This window comes from Sphaeramia orbicularis, chromosome 16 (assembly GCF_902148855.1).
Source record: "Sphaeramia orbicularis chromosome 16, fSphaOr1.1, whole genome shotgun sequence".
Taxonomy (NCBI): Eukaryota; Metazoa; Chordata; class Actinopteri; order Kurtiformes; family Apogonidae; genus Sphaeramia; species Sphaeramia orbicularis.
The window spans coordinates 28899579-28913647 of NC_043972.1; the positions used below are offsets into that span (position 1 = coordinate 28899579).

The window sequence follows — 14069 nt, forward strand, 5'->3', positions numbered from 1 at the left end:
TACTAAGAAATGGCAGCATTTGATTTATTAATTCCAGAGATAAAACCTCGGCTGTATTGTCTTGATTTTGACATCTTTTTCTCGAAATGTTATAAGTGTATTCTCAAAATATGTGATTTTCACACCCATTCTTAATGTTTACGTTCAGCTCTGTAGAGTCAGAGTAGTATTTCATCTCTATAGACGATCTTTGTATGTGTCACCGGGCGCGGTGCATTGTGGTCGTGTTCAATGCTCTTGCTCCTGTCCTCCTGTGGCTGTTTCTTTTCACGATGCTAACACAGAAGACCACATTTTGTTTTTATTCCCGACAGCCAGCAGTCAGAAACAGCTGAGTATTGTGTGTTTCTTGTGTGTCCGTTCGCTGTCACTTTGAATGTGAAAAGAATAATCTAGAAAAGTGCAGGTAGCCTCCGAATGCTAACAGCTAATTAGCACAACATATGGGGAGCAAAGTTAGAAAGTTAAAAAGCATGACCACATTAAAATATGTTGAGCGTTGAAACCGGGGTTGAGACATCTTAGCTAGCATTAGAGGAGATTACTTTGACTAATTAAGTGTTTTTACTTGTATTCACTGATGTGGACAGTCTTGTATAACTGCCCTCTGTCAAGTCAAACACACGGAGGACACCGTAGGAGCATGGAGGGGATGAGTAGGATCTGACGTGCTCTTCATCACCTGTGAAAGCTGTTGTTGAAGTGGACATGAAGCTTCTCAGGATGCTACTGGCAGGCTGTACAAACTGCACAAGAATATATCTGCCGTTTGGTTTGCACTATTTTCCAAAGCATCATTCCAGCCCCGTTAGACTCTTCTATTCAGGAATGACAGGGTCTCGAACAGACGTCCAAGTCAAGTGCCCAGCACAGAACAGAGACAGAAAGCTGGGTTTGTGCAGCAGCATCCACCGTGATGTGAACACGAGTGCCCACTGCATCCAGTTTATAAGACCTCAGAAGAAGCTGCTACAAGGAGGTACAACGTGGCCTGGTAAGGATTATGCCAGATCTCGGCTTGTTTTAACCAACAGTGGAATGTAACTAAGCATTTCTACTCAAGTGCTGTAAATGCACATTTTAGGAACGTGTACATTACTTGATTTATTTTCAATTTATACAACTCTATCAATCTACTCCACAACATCTTAGAGAGAAATTATGCTTTTTATCTAACAGCTTCAGTTTTTTTTTTTGATATATTATTTCATCCCCTCCTTGTGCAGAGAAAACTACATATTATTGTCCTTATTAAGCTAAATAACTTAAATAACTAAAGTAGAAAACAGGCATAGGACAGTGACATGAAAAACATTCAATGATTTTATAGAATAAGACAAACGTTTGTGGATTAAACTACCCACCAGCATATGAAGTAGTTCCAATGAGCTCACCCTAATTTACAAGTTTAAAATTGAGAAGAGAATAATAATTTTAATATAAGCATCATTTAGGATACCCTATACTACATTGTAAGTTACTATTTCAAGTCAAAGTTTGAGATTTGTTATCTGTTTTAAATGCATTATTTCATTTTCTGCCTTAAATGTCTATAAGCTTTAAAGACTTTTTAAAAGTTGTGAGTTTAACACACAAAGAATATGTATTACACCAGTGTTCCAACCAACAATATTATTTAAAGTCTGTTCAGTGCTTGAAGAAAAGTGGTTTAACTGTTTGCCCTGTATTTGTAACTTTTCCTGTGGTTTAGATTGAACTTTTCTTTTAACAGTGACCCACATTCGCCACAGAATGTCAGAAGTACCTCTTTCCAGTGTGGCTCCAGCTTTTGTTGTGGTAAGTTTACTTTACCAATGTTGCTGAACCAGCATTGCTTCTGGTTACAAATCACTAGTGGACTTTTTTTTTTTTTTTTTTTTGAGAGGAGACAACAAATAATCACATGACCAACACACATCAGTCATATTTTTCACATCAGCTGCAAATGTGGTTGAAAAAATTAATTTCAGCAGTTAGAATTACTCATGAATATCTGTTTTCTTCTTTTATGCAGATGAAATTTGACAATGATGGAAACGTGACAACATTTGGTAAGTGCTGGAAAATGTCCATATCCACTAGTTTATCTTCTGTCTTCATGTAATAATCAAAAGTAAAGGCTGTTAATTAAACATGATGATTGGTTCTCTTTTGTTCTGTGATGTGCCAGTTCTCACCAGAGTGAAGGTATAATGTTAAATATATCTCCCAGGTACACAGTGATCTGTTGCTGCATCATGTGTAGCTGACTGTGCTGTGATTGTCACCTAAACCTCTGCACTTCTCCCTGATATTCATGTTTATTGTCATGCTATGTCAGAATAGTTGTAAAGAAGATAGAGGATGATAAAACTCTGCTTCTCTGACACTCTCTGCTTGATCCCTGACCTTTGTTGTGAATCTAAATAGTTTATAAAAACATGCAAACATGCTCATTTCTCCCTTTTATTTCTTTTTCACAGAGAAGAAGAAAACCGAGCTCTGTCAGGAGCTCAGTCTTCAGGCCAGAGACCTTCGTTTTCAGCACAGCACCAGCCTCACTGCCAGAAACAACTGTATCATCCTGAGAATAGAGGTCAGTTTTATTTGTCTCTCATTGTAACATTTATAGCAGCTTTTCCTGTTCATATGATTACTCAGCACAATCTAGTTCGTGCCACAGTTATACTTGGTCCAGATGGCTGGTTGGAGACATGGTAGTACATAAGGCAGTCGTCCTGGTGCCGTACACACAGTCGTTCAGGTAGATCATTTTTGGTCTCCACCATTGTCAAGGTTAGGTGGCCACACTGTTTCTCACACCTGATGACATGCAAGAAACACAGACCATTCAAAAAATGCAGTATAAAAGAGAATGGCTGAAAAATAGACCACTACCCCATATCCACGTGTGCTCCCTACCACATTTTTACCAACATCTAATTGGCGCCATTCTAGTTTATGCATCTCATTTTGAAATGTTTTGAGCATTTCAATCAAAAACAAATTTGGTCAGAACCCAGAAAGTTGGCCACCTATTGGAACTGAAAATGTAGCAGGTTTTGACTTGATGAACTACAGGGGTTGGACAAAATAATGGAAACACCTTAAAAAATCAACAAAATATAATTTAATATGGTGTAGGTCGGCCTTTTGCGGCAATTACAGCCTCAATTCTCCGAGGTATTGATTCATACAACTTGTGAATTGTTTCCAAAGGAATTTTAAGCCATTCTTCAGTTAGAATACCCTCCAACTCTTTTAGAGACGATGGCGGTGGAAATCAACGTCTTACTTGAATCTCTAAAACTGACCATAAATGCTCAATAATGTTGAGGTCTGGGGACTGTGCCGGCCATACGAGATGCTCAACTTCATTAGAATGTTCCTCATGCCATTCTTTAACAATTCTAGCTGTATGAATTGGGGCATTATCATCTTGAGGTGAAGGTGTTTCCATTATTTTGTCCAACCCCTGTATGATAACATCAGTGGATGTGTCATAGTCTATGTGTTGGAAAAACAGGACGGAAAAGACAATAACAATGAAAAAGTCTCAGAAACCAACAGAAAAAGAAGTGTCCTGATCTGCTGATAGAACATAGTGCTTGTTCAACTCAAAAAGAAGGCCAGTTTTCTAGACTTCACAATGGTTCAAGAACTAGCACTAATTTGGTGGACACCTAAAATTTGTATATTTAATGACCATCTGTTTTCTGTTGAACCAAGCTTGAGTTTGACATTTTATCTCTTCCTGTTAGTGCATCATTTGTTAAATTTCAACTAGTTCTCACCTGTCTGGTGTCAGGCGTGTCCCAAATGCATGACACTCTGCACAATGCCCATACATCTGACAAACACCTTGGCACGTGGGGCAGTCTTCACATTTAGGACCGTGGTATCCTTCATCACATTTACACACCCCACACACACAGCTTCCCTGTCCGTTACACAGCTGCTGATTTGATGCCATGCAGTTAGTGGTGTCCAGAGTGCATTCGCAGGCTTCACCGGTCCAGTTTTCATGACAGTCACATTGTCCACACTTGCACTCCCCATGACCTCCACATAACCTGTTGGGGAGAAATTGTAATATTTCAAACACAAATCTCAACTTTTTCTATCTGAACTCCTTAAGTACTTAATGAGTTTTAAGGAGTTATTGGTGAAAATTCCATGACAAATTCAGACATCTTTAAACCCACAGTATGCAAAAACAACAAAAATAAGTCAGATTTCTCTTGGTCAGATTGTCATTGTAAATGAGAACTAATTCTCAATTGACCTATCTAGTTAAATAAAGGTAAATAAATAATTTTTTTGAGTTGTGAACTTACATCAAACATTTCCAACAATGTTAAAATTCAGACAAATTCATTAATTATTCACTTTAATGGTTCCTTTCATTTGGTTATCTGTCACTGAGGTCATGTCCAGTTAAAGACATCATTACTCTCTAACGTTACTTGTGGTATTTTTCTAAAGAATGAAATCACATAATATGAATATGCAATGTTACATGATGTGAATAAAATGTAATTTATTATGCTATTTTATTGATTTAACCATTTCTGAAAATGTCAAATTGACAGTTTATGGAGTGTTGATGGTATGAAATGTTCTTTTTTTATCATTTAGCCAATAAACAAATTAAATGAGAAAACTGTGCATCTCACTTTTGAACAAAAGAGATGAGGAGAAAATGGAGCAAGAGGCAGTCTTAAATATATTTACTGTGTGTTTAAATATACTTAATCAGAGACACATTTAGATGTATTATGGTATTGACAAAAATAGGGATTTAATGCTGTCTAATTGATTAAAAAAAAAAAAAAAAAGAAAAGAAAAGTTCGAAAATAATCTAAAGTGCTGTGAAAGCATATTTACCTGCCTCTGAAGAGTGGACACATGAAGTCATTGCACTCACAGAACCGTCCATAGAATTGTTCCTCTGGGTAAGGAGTCACATGACAGTTGCAGGCACCGAACATACAGACCCCTTTACCACTGCATATCTCAGAATCTGGCTCGGCGCGACAGGCATTATCATCTTCCTCTGTTGTTGTAGCTAAAAACTCCTCAACATTCGTACACTGGGGTCCAATGTAAAACCTGTTGCACTCACACCGACCACACACCAGTGCACCGTGGCCATTGCAGACAGAACTGTTTTCCTCTCGCTGTCTCGTACACTCACACTGACCTGAGGGAATTTGTTCAAACATATTTATAAAGTTAGTGCTTAGACATTAAATAATGTTTGTTCCCTCTGTAGCCATGTTCTTCTTAGTAGCAGCGTATTAAATGAGCATGTTGCCATAAGCTCAATATTTTGACATTATACTTGGTGTTGTTGGGTTTTTCAGGGTCATACTTACATTCCAAACTTATGTCTAACTTCACAGTCTCTGACAAGCCTCTGGGTGTGAAATTAATAAACCAGGGCCCAGTCTGGTTCTGATCAACAGGGCACCTTGTAGCCTGCACATTTACCTGTTGATAAGATTATTTACTATTAGAGCAGTTGATTGAATGATGAATGAGTAGTTGTTCTTTTTTTAAGATTGACATTTGCTATAATGCATGTTTAAATATAAAAGCACAGAGATAATCTAGAGTCAACTTTGAGGACATATACTTAAATTCAAATACTATTGTTTAGTAGCATCTTGATAACTTTGATCTCAGATTCTCTCTTGTGAAATACAAATTTCAAGTAATTTTAATTCCAATGAAGTTAAAGGTATATTGAAGCTGAAGTAGTAGAGGGATTTGAAACTGAAATTTCTCTCATTGAATTCTTGTTCTCTTGATGCCAGTTATGTATTGCTTGGTTTACTACGTTACGCTGACCTGCACGATGGAAGGGTCTCTGCCTGTGGTGGTGCTGATGGTGAGATCAGCCCCTGCTGGCAAATAGGTGGAGACCAGAGACACTTCTGTGATGGGTTGGTCTGTTGGCCTGGTGATGGTCAGGTTGAAGGACTGACTCACACCAGGCCTCAAATGAAGGGACAGCTCCTGGGGCTGGATCAAGGGGGTCTTGGTGTCTGATAGCTCCATGCTGCAGATGGGTATTGGAAACAGCAAGAATAAACTAGGATATTTTTTAGTTTGAGTGTTCAGGGTGAACATGCACACATATTGTTGAGTGTTGTTTCACTCCTTAAGGTTAGTTCGTGAAGAATCAGTCTTCAAAGGACACATCAGTCCAGTGAAAGTTCATATATGTCTTGTTATATATTGTTTGAATGAATATTTGGAACCGATTAATTATTTAAGATGTTACCAAAATGGTGTTTGAAAATCTATTGCTTGTCATAGAAATTTATGCTGTTGAAACACTACCTGTAACTTTCAAATTAAAGGCTCTGTAGTGTTTCAGTCAACAGAATTTCTTAATTTATTAGTAAATTTTTTATTGTTGAACATGCATCCTTCCCTTGTAGTTGGGGTCCACTCTCCTCTTTGCAAGGCCAGTTGCATTTTACGTGTATCTTTATCAGTGAAGTTTATTACAACACTTGTAGGTATGTTTATACTCATGTACTCTGTGCCCCCCCCCCCCAGAGATGCATTTTTCTTTAATTCTGTCATCTATCACCCGTGTCATATCAGATAAGGGCAAAGAATGGGCATGTCTGTGTTGCAATCACTGTATGAAATGGATAAGACAGGGGTGTTTTATGTAATGGATTTGCTTCCTCCTACCACTTACCTGCTGACATTTGTGAGAATGTGCACACTGCCCTGAGGGTTATACACAAAACTCTCAGGGCAGCCTGAATGCTTCAACTCTTTTACAGTACCGCAGCGTCTTGAAGGGTTAAGAACAGCACACCAAGCACAGTCTGGGCCAGACTGGATGCAGTCGTCACAGTAGCGGGCATATGGGGGACATTTGGCCCAGCTGAAGCAGAAAAGATTCAACAGCAGGCAGAAACCGAGCAACCGTACATCCATCCTGTATTCAGAAAGAACTTTAGGATCATTATTCTCAAAATTCTATTGTTAGTTATTTGTTTTAATCAAATTATCAGTAAAAAGTACACTTAAATGTGATAAACCAAGACAAATCTATTGGCTCTTGACTGATAAACAGGGGAAGTTGTAAGATATACATTGTGGATTTGAGTGTTCTGTTAGTTTAGAACAGTATGAGGAGGGATCTCTAAATTAACTTTTTTGCTAACTTAAAATATAAAATAGGCTGCTCTACACTACAATAACACACCGTTGTTGTGAAACATTGTTGTGCAAATTGAAAATGAGCTTATTTGTGACCATATGTACTATATCAAGGAGGTTTTGTTGGGTTGTTGTTTATAATACTGCAAGGTTGAACCTTATTGTACAGTAAGTTATAGATGGAGTGACATGAAATGTCTTGCCATGTTATGAATTAGCACAGTATAGATAAACATGCAGTGAACTGAATTAATGTCAAAGCTTTAAATGTTAAAGCTGTTTCCTAAGCTGCTGCTTCTCCAGGAAATGAGCAGTATCACTGTGAGTTTTCAAAGTGCGGTAATCAAACACAGTTATAATGATAATTAGAATTTAAACGGTAATACTAACTGTCGGGAATTTTACCGCGGTTTATTGTTATACCAGTAATCATTACATCCCTATATGTAACTCACATCTGTTATTCCTTGACAGTATGAACATCACAGATCACACACTTCAGTCCTGTCAATTCTGATCTGGTTCACTTCCATACGTGGTCCTGAATTAGATCTGTATTTGATCTGATTTTTCAGTGTCATCTCCGTCTGAACAGTCAGCTCAGAATTCATGCAAGTTTTACATCATTTTAAATCTAGATTTGTTGGCTTTTGCTGGAGCGAGTCGCTCATATGCTATAAAGTAGTTCAGATGCAGCATAAACATGTGTGCAGCGGTGAAATAATGTTTTCTACAATAGTAAAACAGTGACAGAGACCTCTTTACTGCACAACGTGTAGTGATGATACTAAAATACTTTGGATTAAAAGTAAGGTTCTGAATGCACAACTTTTAATTGTAGAGTATTTTCACTGTGTGTATTAGTACTTTTCTTGATGGGAATGATTGGAATATTTCTAACTCTACACTGCTTTCATGCATATGTCTCAGTTTAATTCAGTAAAACAGAAGTGAGCAGTTATGCCTGCTGGCTGTGTAATGGTAGCCTAAAAGCAGTCAAATATAAATACAATTTATTACCTCAAATATTGAAAGCGCCTTTTCTCTAGTAGTTTCTTGAACCAACTTCCCTCACAGACTGTGAACTGTGACACAGACTCAAAACAACAATATTCATCTGAATTCCAGTCAGGTATCCTGATTGGTGGAGGGGAGTGGCTTTAGAAAACACTCAAGTGAAGTTTGTTTTCAGTGGACTTTCATTCTTGATTTTGCAAGCAGAGTTTTCATTGATCTGACCTCAAATACTTATAGATTGAAGTTATTTAAAGGTAATGCAGTTGTTTAAATGCAACCCTTAACGGAACCATAGATGCAAACAGTGTGACCACAGGCGTACTGAAAATAATGTATTAAATGAGAGGAAACATATATTAAGGACAGATACAGTATTTTGTCAGCATAAATGTAAGATGAAAGTTCAGGCTCCTTTTTCTGTTTCTTCACAGACTTTAAAAGCCATCGTAACCCCACAATGCCTTTTGGTATTGGATTTTCGTGGTGTGGGATTGGAGCGTTGGTTGGTACTGGAACTTGCCCCTCAGCTGGCGTCCCACACACACACTTTGCCCTTTGAGTTCAGAGCACTGGAGGCCATACTACAGCACAGGGTGAGACAGATAAGGTATAATGTGTGTATATGTGAAGCTGCCCCAAAAGCATTTGACTTAAAGCATGTATGTTTCTGTATGTGTGTCCTTAGGTAAACACTCTACAAGCCCTGCTGAATGAAGTTGAACCAGTAATAATGGACACGTTGGAGTCCCTAGTAGATCCCAAAATTCTCTCTGCTGATAGAAGTAAACTGCATATACTGCTGCAGAACAGCAAGAGGTAAAACTCACAACTGTATTTATTAACATAGTGTGGTAACTCTAAAAACAGTTAATGCAACAATACGCAAAAACAAACCATAATATTTACTATGAGGTAAAAGGAAAAAAAAAAAACACCATACTGTATATACTAACAAACATACAAATGTACACTCTACTGTATGCCAGTGTTTTTCAGCCTTTGGGTCATGACCCCACATGGGGTTGCCTGTAATTCCAATTGGGTCACCTGAAATTTCTAGTAAGTGATATTAAAAAAAAAAAGACAATTACTAATGAAAAATATTTTTAATGATTCAAGATATATTTCATTATAATAAAACACCACACAATTTTCCTAATAAAAATCCAGTTCAAATAAAATGCAGGATATCTTGATTGACCTGATCATGTGACCGCGTGCATTACTACACTTCAACCTGCCCGGACAATCGCAGTTAGAAAACTGGACCGAACAGAGAATGGAAAGATTTCTTCGCCCACTTGGTCCCACAAAGACATCTCCAAGAGAAACTGAGAAGCAGACACCAAAAAGGTGCATTATATACATTATATAGCCTAAATGTCATCTAAAATTACCATTTATTTGCAACATAGTATAGCAAACTATTACATGATCGAAAAGAAGTTTATTTTAGCAAAAAAATGTCTCCGTTTTGAATATCTGGGTTCGCCAGAAATTTGTGATCTTAAAAATGGGGTCATGAAACAAAAAAGGTTGGGAACCACTGCTCTGTGTACGTGAATGCAACACAAGCATACACCATTCCTTTGCTGATTTTACCTCCTGACAAATTTGCTTGTTTAGTTTTATGTTAAATTTATGTATAAAATAGAGATGACAATATAAACAACATTTCACCTTGAGTAAATATAGAACTGGACATTTAAAGACATCACATTTTTATCTGTGTCTTTTTCTTTGCTTTGTGCCTCCTCTCACCAGTTTATCAGAGTTGGAAACAGATATTAAAGTTTTTAAGGATTCTTTGCTGAAGATCTTGGATGAGGACGAGATCATTGAAGAGCTCTGCTTAACCAAGTGGACCGACCCACGGGTTTTGTATGTCATGCATATTTAGCTTTGGAAATTTTTTATCCCACCTATAAGTTTGTGTTAAAATTCATTGCAACAGCCTTTAATTGTGGCCTTTTGACATTCTATTCCAGAAATATTAATGGTTTATAGATCGCATTTCAACGTCAGGATTGTAATTGGTGGCTGGATATGAAGAAAATGTGGTTTTGCTGGTGTTATTTTAAATACATCTTAGTTCTTTATTAAATTTGTGAAGGAACATTTCATGTATGTTGCTATACATGGACACAAATGCTCATTTTGCTACAGTGGGACAATGGCTACTCATTCACAAACAGAAACAATGATCCTACAAAGTTAAATAAGTCGCACATTGCAATTTTGTTGACCATGAAGGTACTCGTAACCTCAGTCTTTTGATTCAAAGTCAGGCGCTTTATCCATTAGGCCATGCAGTCGTTGTTGCGTTCATAGGGGGGCGTTCACAGTTTACATTTGTGTCCCATTTACATATGCAAGGAGGATGTTTTAAAACCTGTTTGTGTGAAACAACACCTTCTTTATTTTGTACCAGTCGGTCTTGTTGATAGATAGTTAGCATTAGAAACTTTATTAGCTTGTCTTAAAATTCAGAGCTGCTTATTTCGTTTTGTAACTGAAATTAGCTAATTTACACCAGATTTTAGCCTTAGAAAAATACTAGTTAGTTAAACTTGTCCACAAGTTAGGTGGAATTGCTAATCTTTGCAAATTTCAATAATTTGTATATGGTTTTCATAGCTGTGGTTTCCAATAACAACAATAAGGAAGCTACTGTTATTGTTAAAAGCACTTTGCTTAAGCTAGGTTAAGAGGTTTGCAGTTGAGAATTAGCCCAGTGACTGGTAAAAGAAAAGTAAGGGATGTAAGATAAGCACAACATAGCCTTTCTGTTTTGTTGATATTTACCATTTTACAGAAGACCTTGCATCAACTAAAATTATGCATTGCTCAGAATCACACAGCAAGAGCTATTTTGGACTGAGCAGATCCATAAAAGCACCACAGTTTAATCTTTTTCCTTTAATCTTGTTGTCTGTACTCTACTGCTACTGTCATACGACTCATTGAAAAACAAAAAAGTCCAAAAGTTTTGCAGATTTGTTGTATTTTCAGGCCTTGCAACTGTAAGAAAAATCCAATTTACTTTTAAGAGTGAAGGAAAAAAATGAATGCTATCACATTGTCTTTGTAAATCCTTAGACGCAGATTCACCGTATAAACTGCTTTATCTGTGCCTTAAGCTTTGACAACATTGTTACTGATTTTGTGTGTGTATTTGTGTATGTATGTCTGTTTTTATGTCTTTCCAGTGAGGAGAGCAGTCTAGGGATTGACCATGCTGAGGAGATGGAGCTGTTGTTAGAGAATTATTATATGCAGGTACAACTAATATGAAACCACAGCTTTATCCCTCATAGTTACACCTGTTTCACCTTTTAAAGAAATACAATAATTAAAATTAGATAAGCCTGTTATATCTGAAACATGATCTTCAAATCCCCATTTCCTCCACTTACACAGTGTTGAATGTCATCTAAATAAAATACGAAGTGGGTGAGCTTTGTGTGAGTGTGTGTATATATACAGTGACTGTTAGTTTTTCCATGTAGGCTGAGGAGCTGGGGAACAAGGCTCGAGAGCTGAAAGGGTTGATAGATGACTCAGAGAGTGTCATCTTTATCAATCTGGACAGGTACACACAAACTTTGTCATACAGTATATGCACAGCTTTATAAACTTGAATATTTCTCTCCTCTTTCTCATTAATTTTCTTACCTCTGTATTTCTTTTTCACCCCAGTCATCGCAACGTCATGATGCGTCTGAATCTACAGCTGACAATGGGGACCTTCTCCCTTTCGTTGTTTGGTCTGATTGGGGTGGCATTTGGAATGAATCTGGAGTCAACGTTTGAGGAGGTTAATTGGCTTCCTGTTTAATGTTACAAGACTAGACAAGTCACTCACTTTTTTCCCCTTTTATGTGATTCTTAGCTAAATGCCATTATACTTTTTACTTCTGTGTAATGTCTTCACCATTATTTTTGACATTTCAGAATAAAAAAAAATATTTATTTAAAAATAATTCTGGCTGTAAGCAGTCTTTAGAAAAGTTTATTAATTCTTTTAAAACTTTAATATATTAAAATGTCAGTGTGTGTATTTCCATATCTGCTTCCAAATAATTACGTTTCTGTCCTCATACTGTATATTTTTGTCTTTTTTTTACAAGGATCCTCGTGTTTTCTGGCTGGTGACAGGCTTCATGTTCTTGGGCAGTGGTTGGATATGGAGACGACTGCTTTCTTTTCTGGGACGACATCTTGAGCCTTCAGTACCTCCACTGGTAATGCACAAACATTTTCTCTCTTTTATGTCACCCTAAATGACACAAGTACATTTTCCTGCCCAGGTGTCTAATATAAATATTCTTTAACTGGTGGATTTAATGAGCATATATAGATTGTTTACCTTCCCCCACATGATGATGATTAACAGCTTGTACATAACTTATACCTGTCTGTCTTAACCCCCAATAATCCATACATGTACTTCTCTTGAGTCATTCTATATGATTTAAGGTAAAGTCTCATGTGTAATTTCTCATGTTTTTTTTCTAGATCCCACCAGTTTGGAAGAGAAATGTCAAAGCTGGAGCCAGATGATGATTCACCTCTGAGCTTTGAGAGACTCTGCTTCTTTTTACCTCCTCATTTAGCTGCAAAGACTTGAAAATTTCACTTTAATGTTGGGCCTTGGCGTTGTACTGTCAGGCCTCCAGCAGAGGTCAGGACTGTTTCAGACATCACTGTTACGTGTGTTTCTGTGTCACCAATGTTACCTTTGATGCTTGACGGGATGTCCACATTTAAGTGTTGATTACACATATGGACAAAGCATCTGTGCCCTAGTTTAATTATAACACATATATGTAGTAAATACAGTCATTTTCATTAATTGTATAAAATCTTATTTAAATAAAAGTATGTAAATGTTTAAAGTCTAATGGTGATGTTTGTACCAAACCATTTAACTCTTTTATCCATTTTGTATTTAAACAATAATTCATTTCAGTACTTTATTACACAAAGTTGGTTTCAATGTGACACCATTATGACTTTCTAAATTGAAAAAAAAACCACACTAAATTTGCTAACTTAGATCAATTTTAAGAACCCTATTACAGCAAATGAATGGATGACAAATTGCCAAAGTTTTGTCCATGGAATTAATTAAGGTTCAGATTTTGTTTTTAATATTTTGTCACATGTTTAAAATTGATATTGCTAAAATTGTGTGCATGTGTCACAGCTGTAAAGGATCAAAATACCACAGATGTTTCCTCTAAACCCGCTTATGACTTATTTATGTCCTGGTTTGTGTTTCAATTTTTGGCAACTATTAAAAGCAGCTAAACCTTTCATACAACAGGAAAGCTCCGTCATTACAGAGTAAAATCTTTCATCCTAGAGTAATTTAGAATATCCATTTTCAAATACTTTTGAGCCAGAGACTATATTAGGGAGACCGTTTTAATGAACTTTGGGCTATTGACTGATCTCATCGGACACTGCAGAACAACCAAAGATGGAACTGTCAAAACAAACATCTGGAAATGTTTCAGAATTAAGAACAAATATAAAACCTTCATTAAACAATGGCAAAATTATCTTAATATAGCAGCAATTAAATGAATGGCATAAGCACTAGGAGAATACAGTGGGTTGTTGTCTGTTATGTAAAAGCCACAACAGATCATCAGGTTTTAGTATATTTTCATTTCTTTTCATATCATTTCCATTGGTGGTAGAAAGAAAAAATGTTAGACACAAAGAGTTCTTTCTGTATTTCTCTTTTTTAATTTTTAAGAACAAAGTATGATGCCATTGTCACAATCACTCTTAAATTTGCCATTAGTCATATTCACGTTTTAATGATAAAATTTAACAGAAGTGCGGAATAGGTTAAATGCTAAAGTGGTGATAGA

General features: G+C 36.6%; 1 protein-coding gene across 1 annotated transcript; it reads left to right on the forward strand.

Moving 5' to 3' along the window:
- The first annotated feature begins 217 nt into the window (after nucleotides 1-217).
- On the forward strand, nucleotides 218-13088 carry mrs2 (magnesium transporter MRS2). Its single transcript, XM_030158113.1, has 12 exons — nucleotides 218-994; nucleotides 1733-1797; nucleotides 2015-2051; nucleotides 2463-2575; nucleotides 8616-8777; nucleotides 8870-9000; nucleotides 9949-10065; nucleotides 11394-11463; nucleotides 11694-11776; nucleotides 11884-12001; nucleotides 12315-12428; nucleotides 12703-13088. The coding sequence occupies exons 1-12, from the start codon at nucleotides 709-711 to the stop codon at nucleotides 12745-12747; spliced, it is 1341 nt and encodes a 446-aa protein (XP_030013973.1). The 5' UTR covers nucleotides 218-708; the 3' UTR covers nucleotides 12748-13088.
- The last annotated feature ends 981 nt before the right edge of the window (nucleotides 13089-14069 follow it).

Coding starts and splice junctions, on each gene's coding strand:
- mrs2 (XM_030158113.1), top strand. CDS start 709: ATGAAGCTTCTCAGGATGCTACTGGCAGGCTGTACAAACTGCACAAGA. Junction 995..1,732: donor AGGAGGTACAACGTGGCCTG/GTAAGGATTATG, acceptor TTCTTTTAACAG/TGACCCACATTCGCCACAGA. Junction 12,429..12,702: donor AGCCTTCAGTACCTCCACTG/GTAATGCACAAA, acceptor TTTTTTTTCTAG/ATCCCACCAGTTTGGAAGAG.